Consider the following 19607-nt stretch of genomic DNA (forward strand, 5'->3'; position numbering starts at 1 on the left):
TGATATATACAATGGGCGATGAAGCTGAAGACGTGATCACTTCGTTGAACCTGACCGAAGAGGAGGCGAGTACCACACTCTCAAAGACAAACTTGAGGCACACTTTGTAGTCAGAAGAAATGTTATCTTTGAACGTGCAAAGTTCAACTAAAGACAGCAAGAAGCAGGAGAGACTGCAGACGGGTTTATTACATCGCTATATGCCTTGGCTGAGCATTGTGGCTACGGGGCGCTGCACAGTGAAATGATAAGAGACAGACTCGTTGTTGGAATAAGAGACAAGAGGCTCTCGAAGCAACTGCAAATGGACGCGGAGCTCACGTTAGAAAAAGCAGTGATACGGATTCGCCAAAGTGAGCTTGTTAAGAAGCAGCAGGATCTTCTTAAAAACAACTTCAAGCAGGAAAATCCTTGTAATGTGGACGTCATTAAAGAAAAAGTAAAACACTTCAAACCAAGAAAGACTGTGCCACAAAACACAGAGAGGAATGTGAAAAGCCAATGCAGCCAATGTGGAAAGACACCCTTTCACAACAAGAACCTGTGCCCAGCCAAAGAGGTACTCTGCAATCAGTGTAAAAAGAAAGGTCACTATGCAAGAGTGTGCAGGTCTGGGGCAGTGGGAGAAATACGTGCAGCAGGTGGTGACAGTGAAGAAAGGGAGGTAGCATTTTTGGGAACAGTAGCCTCAGAGAGAATTGAGGATGCGTGGTTGACTAAAATAAAAGTTAACAATGTGGACTGCTGGCTCAAAATTGACACAGGAGCGGACGTAACCGTCTTGCCTGAAAAAGAGTACAACACTCTAGCACAAAAACCACAGCTGCAACCCACAGATCTGAAACTGTATGGGGCGGGAATGTCTCCACTAGCAGTTAGAGGGAAATTTACTGCTAACCTGAGCACTCCAAGCAAAACTACAGTACAGCCTGTGTATGTAGTAGCAGACCTGACGCAAGGGTTACTTAGCCGCCCAACAAGTGTAGCACTTGGGTTAGTGGCCAGAGTAGAAGCAGTGTCACTCACTTCGGTAGAGGCAGTAAAGCAGCAGTTTCCAAAACTATTCAGCGGGTTAGGCCGAATGGAGGGGGAATACAAAATTGAGCTTAAAGCAGACGCTAAGCCATTTGCCCTGTCAACCCCAAGAAGGGTCCCGCTTCCCCTGTTGCCCAAAGTCAAAAGAGAGCTTGCTCGTATGGAAGAGTTAGGGGTAATCTCCAGAGTAGAGCAGCCTACTGACTGGTGTGCAGGAATGGTTCCAGTACCTAAACCAAACAGAGATGAAGTGCGTGTGTGCGTGGACTTGACCAAACTGAACAATTATGTGAAAAGAGAAAGACACATGTTGCCATCAGTTGAGCACACCCTAGGACAGCTGGTTTATGCTGACACACAGGCCCAGCACGACAAGAGACTGGTCGCAGTCCTTGAACAGCTCACAAAAGCAGGGGTGACATTGAAAAGTGAGAAATGTGAGTTTGCAAAGACCTCAATCAAGTTCCTCGGACAGATCATTGACACTACAGGAGTCAAAGCAGACCCAGAAAAATTGAAAGCGGTCAGTAACATGGACGCACCCACCGACGTGGGTGGAGTGAGACGATTCCTGGGAATGGTTAACTATCTAGACAAGTACCTTCCCCACTTAGCAGAGAAAACACAGCCATTGAGAGAACTACTCAGTACCAAAAACATGTGGTGTTGGAGTGAGGCTCAACAAACTGCGTTTGACAACATTAAGTCAGAACTGAGTAAACCACCAAACTTGGCACTCTACAACCCCAAAGCACAAACAACAGTATCAGCTGATGCATCCTCCTATGGATTGGGAGCGGTGCTACTTTAGAAACAAGAGGATGACACAACCAAGCCAGTGGCCTTCGCTTCAAGAGCATTAACCCCCACAGAACAAAGGTATGCTCAAATAGAGAAGGAAGCACTAGCCATAACCTGGGCATGCGAGCGATTCTCTGATTTTCTTATAGGCATTGAGTTCCATGTTGAGACAGATCATAAGCCGTTAGTACCACTTTTGGGCTCCAAGAACTTAGACGAACTGCCACCACGAATACAAAGACTGAGAATTGGATTAATGAGGTACTCTTTCACCATCTCACAGGTCCCGGACAAACACATAGAAACTGCAGATGTGCTGTCCAGAGCACCAGAAAGGATGGTTTGTGGCGAGACATTAAGAGACGAAATAGACCTGTATGTACATCAGGTGATTTCAGGCCTTCCTGCAACAGAGGAGAGACTACAACAAATAAGAGAGCAGCAAGACAAAGACGAAACACTAAAACAAATCAAACTCTACTGCAAGAACGGCTGGCCGGACAAACTCAAAATACCAGGTCCATGTTTCCCATACCACCAGCATGCAGGGGACCTGACTGCTGAAAATGAACTTCTCCTAAAAGGTATGCATATAGTTATTCCAAAGATATTACAAAAAGATGTTTTGACACGACTGCACACAGGTCACCAGGGCATTGTAAAGTCCAGGGAACGAGCCAAGTAGTCGGTATGGTGGCCAGGATTGAGCTCTCAACTACAACAGCTGGTAGCAGAATGTGAGACATGTGCAAAGGTGAGACAGCAACCCAGGGAAACACTCATGCCAACTGAGTTTCCTACACGGCCGTGGGAGTTAGTTGGTGCTGATCTTTTTGAGTGGAGTAACAGCCAGTATTTGGTTGCAGTGGACTATTTCTCACAGTACATAGAAATAGCTAAGCTGTCCTCTACCACATCAGCAGCAGTGATTGACCACTTAAAGTCCATACTCGCACGCCACAGAGTTAAGGTCAGATAATGGCCCACAATTCTCCTCAGAACACTTCCAAAAGTTTGCTTCAGAGTGGGGCTTTGCCCACACCACTTCCAGCCCGAGATTCCCTCAGAGCAATGGTGAGGCTGAAAGAGCAGTGAGAACAGTAAAGAGCCTTCTACAGAAAGAAGGAGACCCATATCTCGCTCTCATGGCATATCGCGCCACACCACTTGCCAATGGACATAGCCCTGCAGAGCTTCTGATGGGGAGGAAACTTCGTAACACAGTTCCCGTACTTCCATCCTGCCTCAACCCAGGCTGGACAAACATCACTAAACTGAGAGAGAGAGAAGAAAAGGAGAGAGAAAAACAGTGGAAATGGTTCAACAACAGACACAGAGCACAAGACCTCACTGGACTACACCCAGGAGATCAAGTTTGGATCACGGACATGAAAACAAATGGGACTATATCAGGCAGAGCAGATACATCACGGTCTTACCTTGTGGAGACCCCGAGGGGGCTTCTACGTCGAAACAGGAGCCATCTCATCACACTAAAAGGGACCAAGACTGAACCAACTGAACAACAAATCCCTGCCCTGCCAGAGAACAGCAGCAGCCCTGTTTCGAACCAGGTTCAGCAGTCTCTTATACCACCAAGTAACCAGACTACTGAAAGAAGATATCCTACAAGAGACAGAAACCCACCGAGGTACCTTAAGGACTTTGATTTAGGTAGAAGGTACTCACGAGCACCTGAGTGACCAGCCCGGGGCAGAATAATCCCCTCACTCAGTTGAAGGACTGGGTTGTCTACCCCACCTTCATAGTTAGAATAAGTTCCCACAGTTAAATAAATAATAGTTATAAATAAAGGAAATAAACGTTTGTTACAGATTTGAGTTAATGTAACAGCCTTGGAGTATCCAGCTACAAGTTAAGTTGCAGTAATTTCAGTATTGACATAAAAGTGGATTATTACAGAAAACATTATAGTTTATAATGTACTCAGAAGGGGGGATGTTATGGTAAGGACTAATTCAATGGTTCATGCAGCACCCTCTGGTGGTTGTGTCGTGTGTGTTTGTTGTTGCAGCTTGGCAATAAACGAAGTCGCCACGTTAAGACAGAGCTGTCTCAGTCTCGTTAATGTTGCTGCTATCATAAACCGGGGATCTACCAAAACACCAGGGATCATGCTTATATGGTTTTGTTTTATTCAAAAACAGGTTAGTTTAGCGATCGTGTAACTGTGTCCTTGACCTTTTTACCGGCTTGAGGAGTTGGTTCCCTGGTGCAGATATTTGGGATGGTTCAAACGCCGAGTCTCCAAATGCAAACAAAAGGATACTTTCCACGTTATTTCTTAAATAGTATAAATGGGATGGGATGATGTTCGATAAAAGTAATAAACAATAAATGTAAATCTGTTTTTTTAACTTTGCAGACTCATTTACCTACTCCACTGACATCGATAAAAAAAAGATCATGGCTTTAAAGAGATTATGAACAAAATGCATTGCATTTAGTTTTTTGCTACATTAACAACTTTTCCAACTCTGATTCTCTGCAGGACCAACACGGACATCAGCTTAGACTGAAATCCAGTTCCGACAGCACACGCATCTTTCTTTCAGCTTAAGGAGTGAACCGTCAGCTCGTTCAAACACACGTTAAAGTCCGTTTGGCTCGACACCACTGAACAGAGGCAGCAATATAACATAGCTAACATTAACAGTGCAGTGAATCCTGCTTGTGCCGTGATATTCAGGACTGCAAACTGAGCAGCATCACTGACTTTCAGCTTGTGTTTGTGGATATATGACTGACTTTAATTATCCATAAAATCATCAGATTCTCTGTAAGATTAAGGTCAACTATTGAACGGCGAATATTTTAAAGTAAAGACTTTAAAACCAAGTACAAACATCACTAATGTCACATAACTTTGCCGACATGTGGCCAACAGTAATGTTTTAATGTTCTTCATTATTAAACATTTGCACATAAATAAGTGACATAATATTCAATAAGGCAAGTTTATTTATATAGCACAATTCAACAACAAGGTCATTCAAAGTGCTTTACAGAGACATTAAAAAACAACAACTAATAAAAAGCATGATTTAAAATTGATTAAAAAAAATTTGAGCTTAAAGGTGTGGATTTGGTGCTTTATTCAAATGTAGCTGAGAACAGGTGAGTCTTCAACCTGGATTTAAATAGACTGAGTGTTTCAGCTGATCTGAGGCTTTCTGAGAGTTTGTTCCAGATATATGGTGCATAAAAGCTGAATGCAGCTTCTCCGTGTCTGGTTCTGACTCTGGGAACTGATAAAAAAACGGATCCAGGTGACCTGAGGGATCTGGAAGGTTCATACTGGGTCAGGAGGTCACAGATGTATTTTGGTCCTAAACCATTCAGAGCTTTATAGACCAGCATCAGAACTTCAAAGTCTATCCTCTGACGGACAGGCAGCCAGAGTAATGACCTCAGAGCTGGACTGGTGTGGTCCACTTTTTTGGTCTTAGTGAGGACTCGAGCAGCAGAGTTCTGAATGAGCTGTAGTTGTCTGACTGATTTTTTAGGTAGACCTGTAAAGATGCTGTTACAGTAATCAAGCCTACTAAAAATGAATGCATGGACTAGTTTTTCCAGGTCCTGTTGAGACATATCAGTACTTACTTTTACACGTTTACTCTTTGGCCGCTCCGCTTCCACCGTTTTTTTCGGCAAAATTATCCACACCCACCGCCGCGGTATGCAATCTGGGATATGTTGGGCCACGAAGTCTACACCGCCACATCCTTAAAATTCAGGGAAATGAAGGACGCATTTGAGGGCCGCATTTCGAGCAGCCTTCGAATTGGGACAGCCTTCGTCTCGATGCTGTGATGTAATCGGCCTTAAAATGCGGCATTTAAGGCTGCAGACCCTGAATTGGGATACAGCCCAGGAGTGACATGTTTAGCCACATGTTCTCCTTAAGTTGCTGGCTGTCTGAGTGGTGTCCAAGACACGATGTGGCCTTCATAGATAATTGGCAAATCTTCTGGAGGAAACCTGGTCTTGTTAGGAGAGACGACATCCATCCCACTTTGGATGGAGCAGATCTCATTTCTAGAAATATGGACAAATTTATTAAACCCCCTAAAATATGACTATCCAGAGCTGGGACAAGGAAGCAGAGTTGCAGTCTTACACGCCTCTCTGCAGCTTCTCTCCTCCTGAAACGACAGCCTCAACACAGCATTTAATCTGTTATTAGAATATTAAATATTTCACTTTAATGTTGCAACTATGCGGTCACTTCTGTCTTTAAACAAAATATTTTCCAGTTACAGAAATCATGAAATCCAAACTAAAGTGTTACTGTTGCTATATGTATTTAATATAAATAATCGATGATGGTACTGACATGAAGGAAGAGAAAGTTACACGTTGCATCCTTTGAGTTTGTCTCCGTGCCTTTGGGCGATTTTTATGACAGATGTTTCTGTTCAATTCTTAAATCAACTTTTCAAAACACAAACACTATTTTAAAGCTTCTAAAGAGTAAAATATTAATGATAATTATAATAACAATAATAAAAACAAAAGCTCTCAGATCCATCAAACCAAGCAGCAGAAAGAACAATAAGAGAAGAGAAAACTTTAACCTTGTAGACTTCATTATGTTCCAGCTGCTCTACAGACGCTGTGACCTCGAACTTAAGCAGGTCGTAAAGTATGTGCAGCTCAATAACTTCATAATTAGACCCTGTGGTATTTAGGCAGCAGAACAACTAAGAATAACAACTACAAATAATGTTTTTAGGTTTCTGTTGAACTGCAAGGTTCTGTACAGGAGAACCAAACCAAGAGCAAATATTACGTCTCATTTACACCTGAGCACGAAAAGCCATCAAAATTTAGCAAATTGAATCATCTTTGTTTAGACGCAGGAAGAATCATATAGAAATGAAAAAGTATAAATATAAATCCAGAGCAAAGATATCCTCTAAATCAGCGTAGCACATGTGCAGCTGCTGGGATTCATTTAAGCATTCGGCTCGTCGCTGTTGCAGATTTTTCTCTCGCTGTTCTGGCTCACAGCGCTGCAAGCCCAAAAATAAATATCCCCAAAGGTGTGAAAGGGAGCTAATTAGTAAGAGTATTGTTACTCTCCCCAGGAGTAGTCCAGCAGTAGAAATCAGTCCAATAACAAGGTGTGTAACATCTAGCAGGGTGACAGAAAAAGCCAGGGTAACTTCTAAGGACCTCAACGTCTCTCTCACATTGCGTTTTTTAAACATGTTTCCATTTGTCACTTCAGTCTTTACTCTGAAATACAGGAAGAGAAATCGTGGCTGAAACAATTTCTCATGAAACCAGGGGTGTGGTCCAACAGTCAGTTTCGGTGAGGAAGGATCCTAACTGAGAGAAGTGACCCAGAAGTATCTGTGTAGCAGCCACAATGAATCAAGATCATGAGCTTTATAAACCGATCAAAGTCTATTCTTTCATCTTCTGTATTACTCAGTTTGCATTGGTAATGCCCATTATTGTAATGCTTTTTTAAGATGATGTTGTCTTTTGCGTGGAAAACAAGTCCAAATGGCTCTTTGGGTCTCAAAGGTTGCTGACCCCTGTGCTAAACTAATTAAAACACTGTAAGTTCAGGTCTTCAGTTTTACATTTCTTTGTGAAAACAGCACAGCAAAGGAGACTCTGTGACGTTTTGGTATAAGGGATAAATCTTCTGACCAAACCTGCTGGGACTGTGTGAGGTCCTGAGGCTAAGAGTAAGGATTTATCCACAGGAGAGCTGCGTTCTTACAAACCATCCCACTGTGTAAACCTGACATCTGTGGAACAGCTGAGGTGTATGATGTGTACAAGGACACAAAACATTATTTACCATCAGATCCCGAGCCCTCCATGTGTTAATCAAGAAACTGCTGCTGTGCTACATCCATAAATAATGAATAAATTAGGAGCTAAAGCTAAAAGGACAGTTTATTTGTACCATCTTCATGTGAACACATTCAAGAACATCACAGATGAAAGAAACATTAAAAACTTCCACACTACATGAAGCAAGAAAAATAGTTTTTCTTTCAGGTGGTTTCAGAAAAACAAAAACATCAAAAACCTCCAAGACTCTCTTTGAAAGAACTAAAAACCTTTATTCTCATGGTCCAATCATGAGTGAACTCCCCGATGAAGCCTTGTGTGCTAAAACATGTCAGAGTTTTAAAGGTTAAACATGAGTTTCCAAAACGTTTTGCTGGAGAACAATGAACTATTTGACTGAGTTTCAATTATTTAAAGACGAGCAAAACCAGGACAGAGAAAAAAGGACAAAACTGACTCAGTAAAACGACAGAAAATAAGATCCCATGTAAATCTGTATTATGTAGAAGTTCAGCCCAGCAACCAGTTCAGTTCAACACAAGTTTAAATGATTCTATCTGAACTCTGTGGAGCCTGATCTCAAGCTTTTTGAGTCTGACACTGAAACCAGAGGATCTTTCTGTCTCTTCAGATTCACTGTGATCCAGTGATGGGAGTGATTTCAGCCCTGAGTGATCACGCTGATGTTTGCACAGAGCAGATAATGAGGTGAATGTTTTGGCACATTGGTAACAGTGAAACAGTTTATTAGTAACGTGGGATCGTTTGTGTTTGGAGTATGAACTGAGATTCCTGAAGCTCTTGTCACACTGGTCACAGCTGTAGTTTCCTTCCATGTGTGTACTTTCATGATTGTTACGATTACTTGAATCTGAGAAGCTTTTATTACAGTGTCTGCACTTGTATGGTTTCTCTCCTGTGTGGACTCGTTTGTGTGTTTTAAGCTCACATGCAGTGGTGAAGGATGACCCACACTGATCACAGAGGTGCTTTTTAACCCCACTGTGAATCAGTTCATGTCGTTTTAATTCACTTGGTGTGGTGAAGCTTCTCCCACATTCTTTGCAGTATTTCAGTTTGTCTCCAGTGTGTCTACGTTGATGTGTTTTTAGGGTCTTTTGCTGACTGAAAGTTTTTCCACAAAGGTCACAACGAAAGTTTTTCCCACCACCACAGTGATGACAGGGTTGAGAACTGGATCCATCTGTGTCGCTCTGCTTCTAAATAAAGACACAAAGACAGTGTAAGTCAGTCCTTCAACATTTTTATCCTGAACGTCGCCTGAAATAAAGAGCATCTCTGCAGACGTCCAATTACATTTGACTGTTTCAGTTAACACACTCAGTTTACTGGGCTGCAATAACTACAATACTACCACCATAATACTACAGTAATACTAAAATCATAACTGAAATGAATCTGAATAATCACTCAGAGCTGCTTTTCCATGCAGTAGAATTGCTAACATGCTAACACAGTTTAATGAGCAGAGTTGTTCCAAACAGTCAGGCTAAAATGACAAGATAACAATATAAATACATACCTCACAGTAATTGCACTTGTAGAGTCTCTTTCTGGTGTGGATCTGTTGGTGTCCTCTCAGGTAATGTGGAGATTTAAAAGTCTTCTCACACAGGTCACATTTATAAGGTCTCTCCTCAGTGTGGGTAAACATGTGTTGTTGTAACTGTGTGTCTGTAGCAAAGTATTTGCCACACTGTTCACAGCAGTACACATCATGTCTGGTGTGAATGCTTAGGTGTGTATTTCGGTTCCCTCTCTGGCTGAAAGTTTTTCCACAGATGTCACAGCTGTATGACTTAATTCCAGAGTGGGTAACTAGATGACTCTGTAAGTGGCTACTGCGATTAAAAGCTCTGCCACACTGATCACAGCTGTACGCTTTAAGTCCACTGTGGATGAGTTGGTGTTGTTTTAGGAAAGCCTTCCTGGAAAAAGACTTTCCACACAAGTCACAGCTGAATGGTCTCTCTCCAGTGTGGATGACCTGATGCCGTTTTAGTTCAGCCTTCCCAGTAAACTCCTTCCCACACTCGTCACAGCTGTATGCCTTAATTCCAGAGTGGGTAACTAGATGATTCTGTAAGCTGCTACTGTGAGTAAAAGCTCTGCCACACTGATCACAGCTGTATGCTTTAACTCCACTGTGGATGAGTTGGTGTGTTTTTAGGTAACCCTTCCTGGAAAAAGACTTTCCACACAAGTCACAGCTGAACGGTCTCTCTCCAGTGTGGATGACCTGATGATGTTTTAGGAATGCCTTAAAAGTAAAACCCTTCCCACACTCGTCACAGGTGTATTTTTTCTCTCTCTTTCTTCTGTGAGGTTTGTCTGCCTCCTGAGAGCGCTGACTTCTCGCTCCATGTTGGTCCTGCAGTGACAGAGATACAAACAGAGGCAGTGAGTGAAATGCAGTCGTGGAACAAACTCAACCTTCAAACTCCCTCTATTAACACTAGTTTTAAACCTGAAGGTGGAGTGTGGCACCAAACACCTTAACGGTCTCTTATCCCCACCTGCTGGTAGTTCTAACACATTACATCCAACCTGGTGTTAAAAATAATTCATGACTGTTTAAACAGTGTTTAAAACAGGAGCGGAGCGTGGGGGTGGCTTACTGGGCTTAAGCCCGGGGTCTTTTGGAGTGTAATTTTTTTCATAGTTAGATGCCTGGCTGACAACTGTATAAAACAAAAAGTACACACAATATTCGAAGCACATAGTGCACACTGTGGGAATTTACGACTGTGCGTGAATCCCCCCTGATATTGGTATGATCCGAGCTCAGGCACTAAGCGACTGAGCGAGAGGGCGGGGCAGCTGCTGCCTGTGAGTGCGCTGTTGGAGAAACGGAGCCAGCCATACTAAGGAGAGCTTAAGTTTAACCAGGTACCAAAGCAAATCATTCGTACCGTACAAATAATGTAAATATGACGGTGCATCACGAAAGATTGATATCAAACTGATCACTTGACCAATATTACGTTACTTGCTCTTCGAGTGAATCAACAACTGGCGAAATGAAAAGCCGAACAAATGCTATTTTTCTTAGAGAGTCTTAGCTTACGTGTGTTTATTTCATATTTTCAGTTCTTACCCTCCCCGACTAAATCGGTTTCAGTTATGTACTGAAATATAAGAATGGACATTAGAGGGTTCTTTCAAATAAAAAACGCAGGTAAATGTTATTTTATATATTATGCTTTGTATGTTGTTCAGTATATTTCTATGCAAAACAAGAGGGATTTCAGTACACAGCAGGATATTCACATTTGTAACCAGATATTTACATACACTTTAGGGAGAAAACATAAAACATTTTTACTGTACAACATCAATTTAGAGTAAACTTTTGTTTTAGATAAATATTGAAATATATTTTGAATTAGTTAAATGTCAGAATAAAGAGAGAGAGATCTGTCTATTTATTATCACTTTCATCAAATTTAGGAGTACATATATACTAAGTTTATTGTTAATTAATAAGAAAACTCCAGAGGATTCCATTCTGAGCTGAAGAAGCTTCTGATAGGTTAGTAGAGTCCATGTGAGTAAATTGGTGGCACAGCTGTGGATGCATATAAGGCAAAACACAGAGCCTGTTTCTGTGACATGGGAAAATCAAGAGATGTCAACCAAAACACCAGGAAAAGAATTGTGGAGCTCCATAAGTGTGGCTCAAGTTTGAATACAATTTGGTGCCATTTGCAATTAAGAAATACAGATAGTTTCTCTCTTTACTCTTAAAGTTAACAAATATGTTTTTATATTTATCAATCTAAAAAAATAAACTTTATTCTGATTTGATGTTACAATTAAAAAAGTGTTTGTGTTTTTATCTGAAGAGTTTGTAAATATCTGTATATTTGATGATTGTCAGCACAAAGAGGGAGAGAGAGGAACAGAGAGGGAGAGAGAGGAGAATGAGGACAGAACAGAGATGGAACAAGAGCAGGTGAGACACACATGTTAGTCAAATGGTCGTTTACCAAAAGTATCACCGTATCATAGGTACTCATGTATCTCGTACCTAGTGTTTCTTTTAAGGTTTGCTATTTTTCAAATTCTACATTTATTAAGTTATGCAGGCTTGTTTGCACAACAAGGCTAAATAATTATATAAACTTTTCTCAATCTAAATAGTGACCTTTGGTAGAATTAAAAAATAAGTGTAGTGCAGGTCTATGATGATTTTTAGTGCTACTATCATCTAGTTCTGATTCTGGTTCTGTCTTGGTTAAATCCCAAGTAGTCCTGATTTTGAACTGTTGTAGTCCTGTTTTAATTCTGGATCAGTTCTGGGTCTGGTTGAATTGGGGTTTAGTCCTCATGTCTTGATACAGCCCTGACCTTGTTCTGCCTTGCTGCTTAATTAAAAAACTAGTTTAAGGTGTCCTGCACATGTGATATATATTTTTCCCTATATGAAGTCATTCTTTTTTGAACAAAACTCAAAACAGAGCCAATTAATCTTTCAGTCATTTCTACTCCCCCCCCCCCAAAAAAAAAAAATTAAAAAAAATCCCACATGCATACTACCCTTTTGGGCTAAGCCCCAGGTGTTTCAAATGTCTGGCTCCGCCTCTGGTTTAAAATCATGCCCATCCCTCCTGATTGTACACACACACACACACACACACACACTTTTATATTATTTTAGAATTTATATCATATTGTTGTTTCCTAATACATATTTCTATGTTTTGTATAGATTTATACATAATTATTTACTGATAATAAATCCTATGTTTGGTTATTTGTTTATTCAAAAGGAACCCCATTAGTTTCCACAACAGATGTTGCTCGTCTTCCTTCAAATACAATCACATAAAATATTACACAATAAAGTAGATTCAAAATATTCACATAATTTTACATCCACAGTGAGGTTTCACAATTAAACTATAAGCAATCAATAATAACAATAATAATAATAATAATAATAATAATAATAATATCAATAACATTGAGACACATTACACAAATTTCAAAAACAAATCATCTCTTACAATATTTACAACTAAAAGCTCTGTAAATCGGCTTTTAAGTGTTCATTGAAGTTTTGAATAGTTGCTAATTCTCTAATTTTATAAGGCAATTTATTCCACTTAAAAGTTGCTCTAAATATAACAGTTTTACAAAAAGTTACTTTTAACTCGAGGATTACCTAAATTGCAGTTTGTTGAAAACTGTGTAATATGATTATGTATTTCATCTGGATACTGCAGCTGAGCAGAAAAAATGTGGTGTGTTTAACAGTATTGCTTTCTTTATAACTACAAGTATTAAATCCCAGTTCTTTGTATTCCCTACGGCAAAGAAAGACACGGCTCAAAGTGGTCAAAGCTCAAAAGATGATCTCTATTTTTCATTCCCAGGAATGGAGACCTGAACACACGAACACATAAGCTCAGGTCTGAAGCACAAACAGGAAGCCTAGTTATTTATATACTTCCTCTAGACGTCACACACACTTTAAGTTTCGATCAAAGACTGTGCTTAGTTTCACTTTCTGGCTGCAGCTCCTATTTTCTGCAAAAGCATGTAGTTTCCTGTCAGTACTTTTGGCACAGACTGTACTCAGAGTTGGGCCTCACAATATAATCAGCAAATAAGCGCTAAGAATATATATTTAAATCCCAACAGACCCCCTTTTCGTCTTTTTTAAAAGACAACATAAACCGTAATTTATCCCATTAAGTTTTTACTTTTATGTGACAGTAATAGCTAAAATATAACAAACATCTAGCTCTTAGACGGCACCTCACGTTTGCGCTGGGCTGTGAACTGTCCTCCCTTAATTATTACCCCCTTTTTAAGTAGAATCCCAGTTTAAACCCACTTCTGACTTCCCTCACTGCTCACGGTAAAATCCAAACAGATATAATTAGCTTTTCCTAATAACAGGTCCTACATTACTTTTTATCACTCTTTGGAAACAGCCTCTATAGAGTTAAAATTTACTCCTGGTTTTTCACCCCCTCTACGGGTAACATATATCTGGCCTTAACACTATTCTTGGGCAATTTACATAACATAGAAATCCTGCAAACTATAACTAAAGTCCTTCTCATTACTCTTCATTACTTTTATGCTCACATTTAACCTGTGTCTAACGAGCTTTTAGTCTCCTAAACCACACATTCTCTGGAACTGAGGTTCTCTGTGCTCTGTGCTTCTTTTCAGGGTCTCTCTTTCTCTGGTTTGTTCCTGGATTCTGGTTATACACGACTGTATAGCCTCTTTTTAAGTTTTGAGGATATTATACATGGTTATGTTCAGGATATGTCGGCCAATTTCCACTGGAAATGCCTTTTGGTTAAACTGTCAGCAAGCAATTTGCATTTGCACTGTTATATTTTTATATAACTTTAATGCACATAAAAAACAGCTGCTTGTTTAAGTGAAAATACATTGATGGGTTTTTTAATAAAGTTGTGGAGTTGTAAAGTATTTTGTCTAGTGTCAATTATATCGTCAGTTATATCGTTATCGCACATTTTCAAATGTATATCGTGATAAATATTTTTGGTCATATCGCCCTGCTCTGTCTGTCACCTTCTGTGTTGAGCTCATTGTTTTCTCTGTAGTGGCTGAGCTGAGTCCAAGTAGCTGAAAATGTTCCTCTGCTGCTCCGTCAGACTCTTCTCCTCCTGCTGATCAGCTGGGACACAAAACAGATCTTTGTTAGGCTCCACACTGCACTGAAGAGTGAAAGTGTCTCATATGTTCATCTCACAAGTAAAAGAACACATATTTGCTTCCCGAGGTGGGCAACTTATTGGAAACAAACACAAAAGGTTTGAGCACTGATACCTGGCATTGCTGGCATTGAAAGATGCAATGCCAGCAATGTGGATTGTCAAGACTAAAACCAATCATTAAGCAAAGACAACAGGGATCATTTGTTTCTGTTTATTTAGCATTCACAACATTTGTAGTTGCCTTCTGTACAGGGGAAGTCCACGCACACTGTGTGGTACCGCCATCCGCAGAAGGTGCATTCAATCTCTGTAAGAAAAACTAGATTGTCTGAGACCGTGAAATGATATTAACAAAAGGAGTGGTGATTTGTAAAACTTCAAGTGCATGATAAGGTGAAAACAAATACACAATTGCATGTCATGTAGTTGAAGGGTTTTTTTCTTCTTTTGGAAGACCGGAAAACACTGAAAGTTACAAATGTATTGTGCTTGAAACAAATTCAAAATAGGTGATAAAGCCAGCTGCACATGTGTGTCACAAGTAAATCTGGCTGTATAATAAACAGAAACAAGTGATCCCTGCTGTCTTTGCTTAATGATTGGTTTGAGTCTTGACAATCCACATTGCATCTTTCAATATGTTTGTGGGTGGATTTGAATGCACCAGTGTAAGTGCAGCCACTCAGACTCTACTCAATGTGAGTCTCTACTCAATGTCTTTTCAGGGTCTCTCTTTCTCTGGTTGGTTCCTGGATTCTTGCCAACCCCTCCGTGGATTTGCTCTGGTTCTGGAATCTCCTGTAAAAGATAGAAAACAAAAAAACCTTTCCCTGCTACGCCTCCATAACCTATTATGTTCATCAATTGTTCGCTTAATTCAATTCCACAACACAGTGTGATGGGGAAATCAGCTGTGTTTTGCTGCCCTTTTTATTTCGAATCTGGCGCGAACCGGCGAGACAGTTCCTGAATCAGCCACATGGTACAAACTGCCCGCGAGGCCTCGAACGTCACTGCATACGTAATCAAAGCAAGCCTCGATACGCGCTTCACAAAAACTCCCCGGAGATTACCCGACACAGGTATCGAAGCTTCGACACACAGGACACATCACTACCGTTGAGGCTGTGCACTTTAAAGCTGCAGAACCTGAATTGGGATACAGCCATGATGATCTCCAGCCTTGTGCTCGTCAACATTCTCACCTGAGTTAAGAAGACGATTACTGAAATGGTCTCAGCAGGTCCTTTGATGACAGCAATGAAATGCAGTGGTAAGGGGTTTTGGGATTAAGTTAATTTTCATGGCAAAGAAGGACGATGCAATTCATCTGATCACTCTTCATAACATTCTGGAGTGTATGCAAATTGCTATTATAAAAACTTAAGCAGCAACTTTTCCAATTTCCAATATTTATGCAGTTCTCAAAACTTTTGGCCACGACTGTATAACCTCTTTTTAAGTTTTGAGGATATTATACATGGTTATGCTCAGGATATGTTGGCCAATTTCCACTGGAAATGCCTTTTGGTTAAACTGTCAGCAAGGAATTTGCATTTGCACTGTTAAATTTTTATATAACTTTAATGCACATGAAAAACAGCTGCTTGTTTAACTGAAAATACATTGATGGTTTTTTTTTAATAAAGTTGTGGAGTTGTAAAGTATTTTGTCTAGTGTCAATTATATCGTCAGTTATATTGTTATCGCACATTTTCAAATGTATATCGTCCTGCTCTGTCTGTCACCTTCTGTGTTGAGCTCATTGTTTTCTCTGTAGTGGCTGAGCTGAGTCCAAGTAGCTGAAAATGTTCCTCTGCTGCTCCGTCAGGCTCTTCTCCTCCTGCTGATCAGCTGGGACACAAAACAGATCTTTGTTAGGCTCCACACTGCACTGAAGAGTCAAAGTGTCTCATATGTTCATCTCACAAGTAAAAGAACACATTTTTGCTTCCCGAGGTGGGCAACTTATTGGAAACAAACACAAAAGGTTTGAGCACTGATACCTGGCATTGCTGGCATTGAAAGATGCAATGCCAGCAATGTGGATTGTCAAGACTAAAACCAATCATTAAGCAAAGACAACAGGGATCATTTGTTTCTGTTTATTTAGCATTCACAACATTTGTAGTTGCCTTCTGTACAGGGGAAGTCCACGCACACTGTGTGGTACTGCCATCCGCAGAAGGTGCATTCAATCTCTGTAAGAAAAACTAGATTGTCTGAGACTGAAATGATATTAACAAAAGGAGTGGTGATTTGTAAAACTTCAAGTGTATGATAAGGTGAAAACAAATACACAATTGCATGTCATGTAGTTGAAGGGTTTTTTTTCTTCTTTTGGAAGACCGGAAAACACTGAAAGTTACAAATGTATTGTCCTTGAAACAAATTCAAAATAGGTGATAAAGCCAGCTGCACATGTGTGTCACAAGTAAATCTGGCTGTATAATAAACAGAAACAAGTGATCCCTGCTGTCTTTGCTTACTGATTGGTTTTAGTCTTGACAATCCACATTGCTGGCATTGCATCTTTCAATATGTTTGTGGGTGGATTTGAATGCACCAGTGTAAGTGCAGCCACTCAGACTCTACTCAATGTGGTCATAGAAACAGGTGCAGATGTGTCACGAGTTAATCTAGTAGTAGGCTATGGCACTTGGCCACAGGTGGCAGTAGTGGACTGACCTCCATTTGAGACTGCTCCAGCTGCTCTGTGACAGTCAGTAGATCTGCTACAAATTGCAGATCATATGCAAGTTCTGGAAATTACATTATAAATAATTCTAACTTAGCCATGGCAGCCATGTTGATTTATTACCTATATTGGCTGAAAATGTTCATTTCCAGAGAAAAGACACAGGCAGGCTATGCTTACAGGATGTGATGTTACATGTTATTATGTGATGTTATTGAAATCATCATGAATAACGGGAGTGATGATTTCTATAACTTTGTGTATATAATTTGGCATTTCTTACTGATGTAGGCCAAAAATAAATACAAAATAAAATGTAATTTATTTTAAAGGTTTATTTGCAAGACACAAAAACAGACAAAATAGAAAATTCCACATGCATTGTGAAACTTTACACACACACACACACAACATATTAAGGATTGTACATTAACATAAAACTGTTGTTTCACCAGAGAAACACACACATGAAGAGTGAGAGAGAGAGAGAGAGAGAGAGACAGAGAGAGAGGGAGAGAATATGCAAACAGCCATCATAATTCGTCATACAAGGAGAACAGGACAAATCAACAATTAACAATGACTAATTAATATTAAAATCTGTAACATAATGTATTGTTTGGAGTTTAGTCTGATTGTTTCAGGATGACCTGCCATTATCCAATGACACATCTGCTTACCTGTATCTTTTGCTCGTTACTCCTCCTCTTCCTTTCTATTTTTTCTCAACTGAGCACCTGATGGCTTTGAACTTTTCTTGTCCATCTTCCATTGGTTTTAATTTTGCACTCCAGTATGAACACAAATCCCCCAACTCGAGGATCACCACAACTTAAACTAATAGACCTACAGCTTAGTTCACAGATTCACTTTGTCTAAGGTTTATTTCTGGGATTTCGCACAACCCAGTATTCAGATCGTGAATACATAATGGGCTTGGATTTACAACATTATGAATGAAATGTGCTCTATTTGGAAGCAGCATGTCCCCCTCCCCTTTCCAGGGTTGTGTGTGAATCTTTAAATCATCAAACTGTAAATTATTAATTTTTAATTGCTATTTAATTGCTATTGATCCCCCTGGTCCTAAAATGAATATTTATTTTCTTACTCTTCTTATATTTATGGTTTGTTTACTTGCACTGCTGTAACTGGAGCCTCGTCATCTCGTCTCTCTATATACTGGACGTTTTTGAACATTTTGTTGTTCAAGAGGAACAAGACTGACGGAGTGTGTTTTAGGTAACCTCACAAATGTCACAGATGACACATTTGGTGTTTGGTGCACATCTGTTCAACCAACTCCAGTTAATCTGGAACACCAGTCCACATGTATACACACACACACACACACACACACAGACACACACACACACACACAGAGAGAGAGAGAGCCCTTTTGAATGTTGGCAATTATGTGTATGTGGTGTTAAATAGGCCTATACTACTGCGCTTTGATGTCGCTCGTAAGGGTGAAACTCGTTGTGAAACGTTTGAGAACCACTGCTACAGAACAATGGAGATTTCCGTTATATGGTAACGCCTGCAACTCACGTGACGCCCAGAATTGTACAATACTGATGCTTGAGAGCGCGCGTGTGATGCAAGTATGTGTAGAGTGTTGAGCGCGTGATCAGTGGTGAGAAAAACAACTCACGAAACTTGACCTTTCTATACTCGTGGCTCACTTGCCACTTCTAAACTATTCGTTTGCACACTTACACACACCCAGCAGCTGTTTCCTGTTTTGCTGCACTCTGGAGAACCTCGCTTTTAACGGTCTTCTCTCACAGCGAGCAACAGAAAACTTCATTCAGAAAACTTCGAAAAACTCAAGATTGACTGAACTCAGTTCAAAGTTACCTTGGCACTTACCTTTAGATGTGAGAGGTAGTGATGGTCCGCTTGAAGCTGACGCTCCGGTGCGTGTGTCAGAAAAATCAACACGCTGCTTCAGAAGCACTGTGTCGAGGCTTGATTCGTTTGGCCAGAGTCACGTGATTAGTGACGTCTGAAGCTTCATTTAGAACGTACCTTTTTCTAATTGAACTTTATTGAAACACAATGAGTATACAACATACAAACAGATGAAGTTTACAAAAGAAACAGAACATGAACATACAAAATCAGGGGTAAAAAATTATCTTATCAGTACGCGCAAAAATCAACATATATATATTGTTCTGAGAGGCTTTTTGTTGGTTGAGTCTGATAATATACCTTATAAATTCTCTTATTGGAAGTTAAATAACTCCTTACTAAAAGATAAAATGGTTAGAACGCAGATTAATCAATTAATGGCTCATTATTGGAATAAAGCGAACACAGAGAAGTCCTTTTGTACCAATTGGGAACTTTTTAAATTTGAAGCATGCAAATTCTTGAGAAGATATGGGAGTCAAATAACTAAATCGAGGAAAGCTGAAGAGAAAGAAGAGATCAGCAAAATTGCCTCTTATTACCAGAAATCCCCAGAAGAAATCTCAGAGCAAGATAAATTAACTTTACTAGAC

At 40.1% G+C, this 19607-nt stretch overlaps 1 protein-coding gene and 1 long non-coding RNA gene across 2 annotated transcripts; one reads left to right on the forward strand and one right to left on the reverse strand.

Annotated features, from left to right (window-relative positions):
• Positions 1 to 7755: 7755 nt before the first annotated feature.
• Positions 7756 to 19070, reverse strand: LOC146380634 (uncharacterized). Its single transcript, XM_084940083.1, has 4 exons — positions 18970 to 19070; positions 14251 to 14356; positions 9215 to 10063; positions 7756 to 8891 (listed from the first exon to the last, which is right to left on the reverse strand). Exons 2-4 carry the CDS (start codon positions 14266 to 14268, stop codon positions 8199 to 8201), a joined length of 1560 nt encoding a protein of 519 aa, XP_084796209.1. The 5' UTR covers positions 14269 to 14356; positions 18970 to 19070; the 3' UTR covers positions 7756 to 8198.
• Positions 14412 to 16063, forward strand: LOC146380635 (uncharacterized). Its single transcript, XR_014801376.1, has 2 exons — positions 14412 to 14492; positions 15122 to 16063. It is a non-coding gene; the product is annotated as an uncharacterized LOC146380635 (long non-coding RNA).
• Positions 19071 to 19607: the final 537 nt, after the last annotated feature.

This window comes from Perissodus microlepis, chromosome 9, assembly GCF_051167445.1.
Source record: "Perissodus microlepis isolate ML-2025 ecotype Zambia chromosome 9, ASM5116744v1, whole genome shotgun sequence".
Classification (NCBI taxonomy): Eukaryota; Metazoa; Chordata; class Actinopteri; order Cichliformes; family Cichlidae; genus Perissodus; species Perissodus microlepis.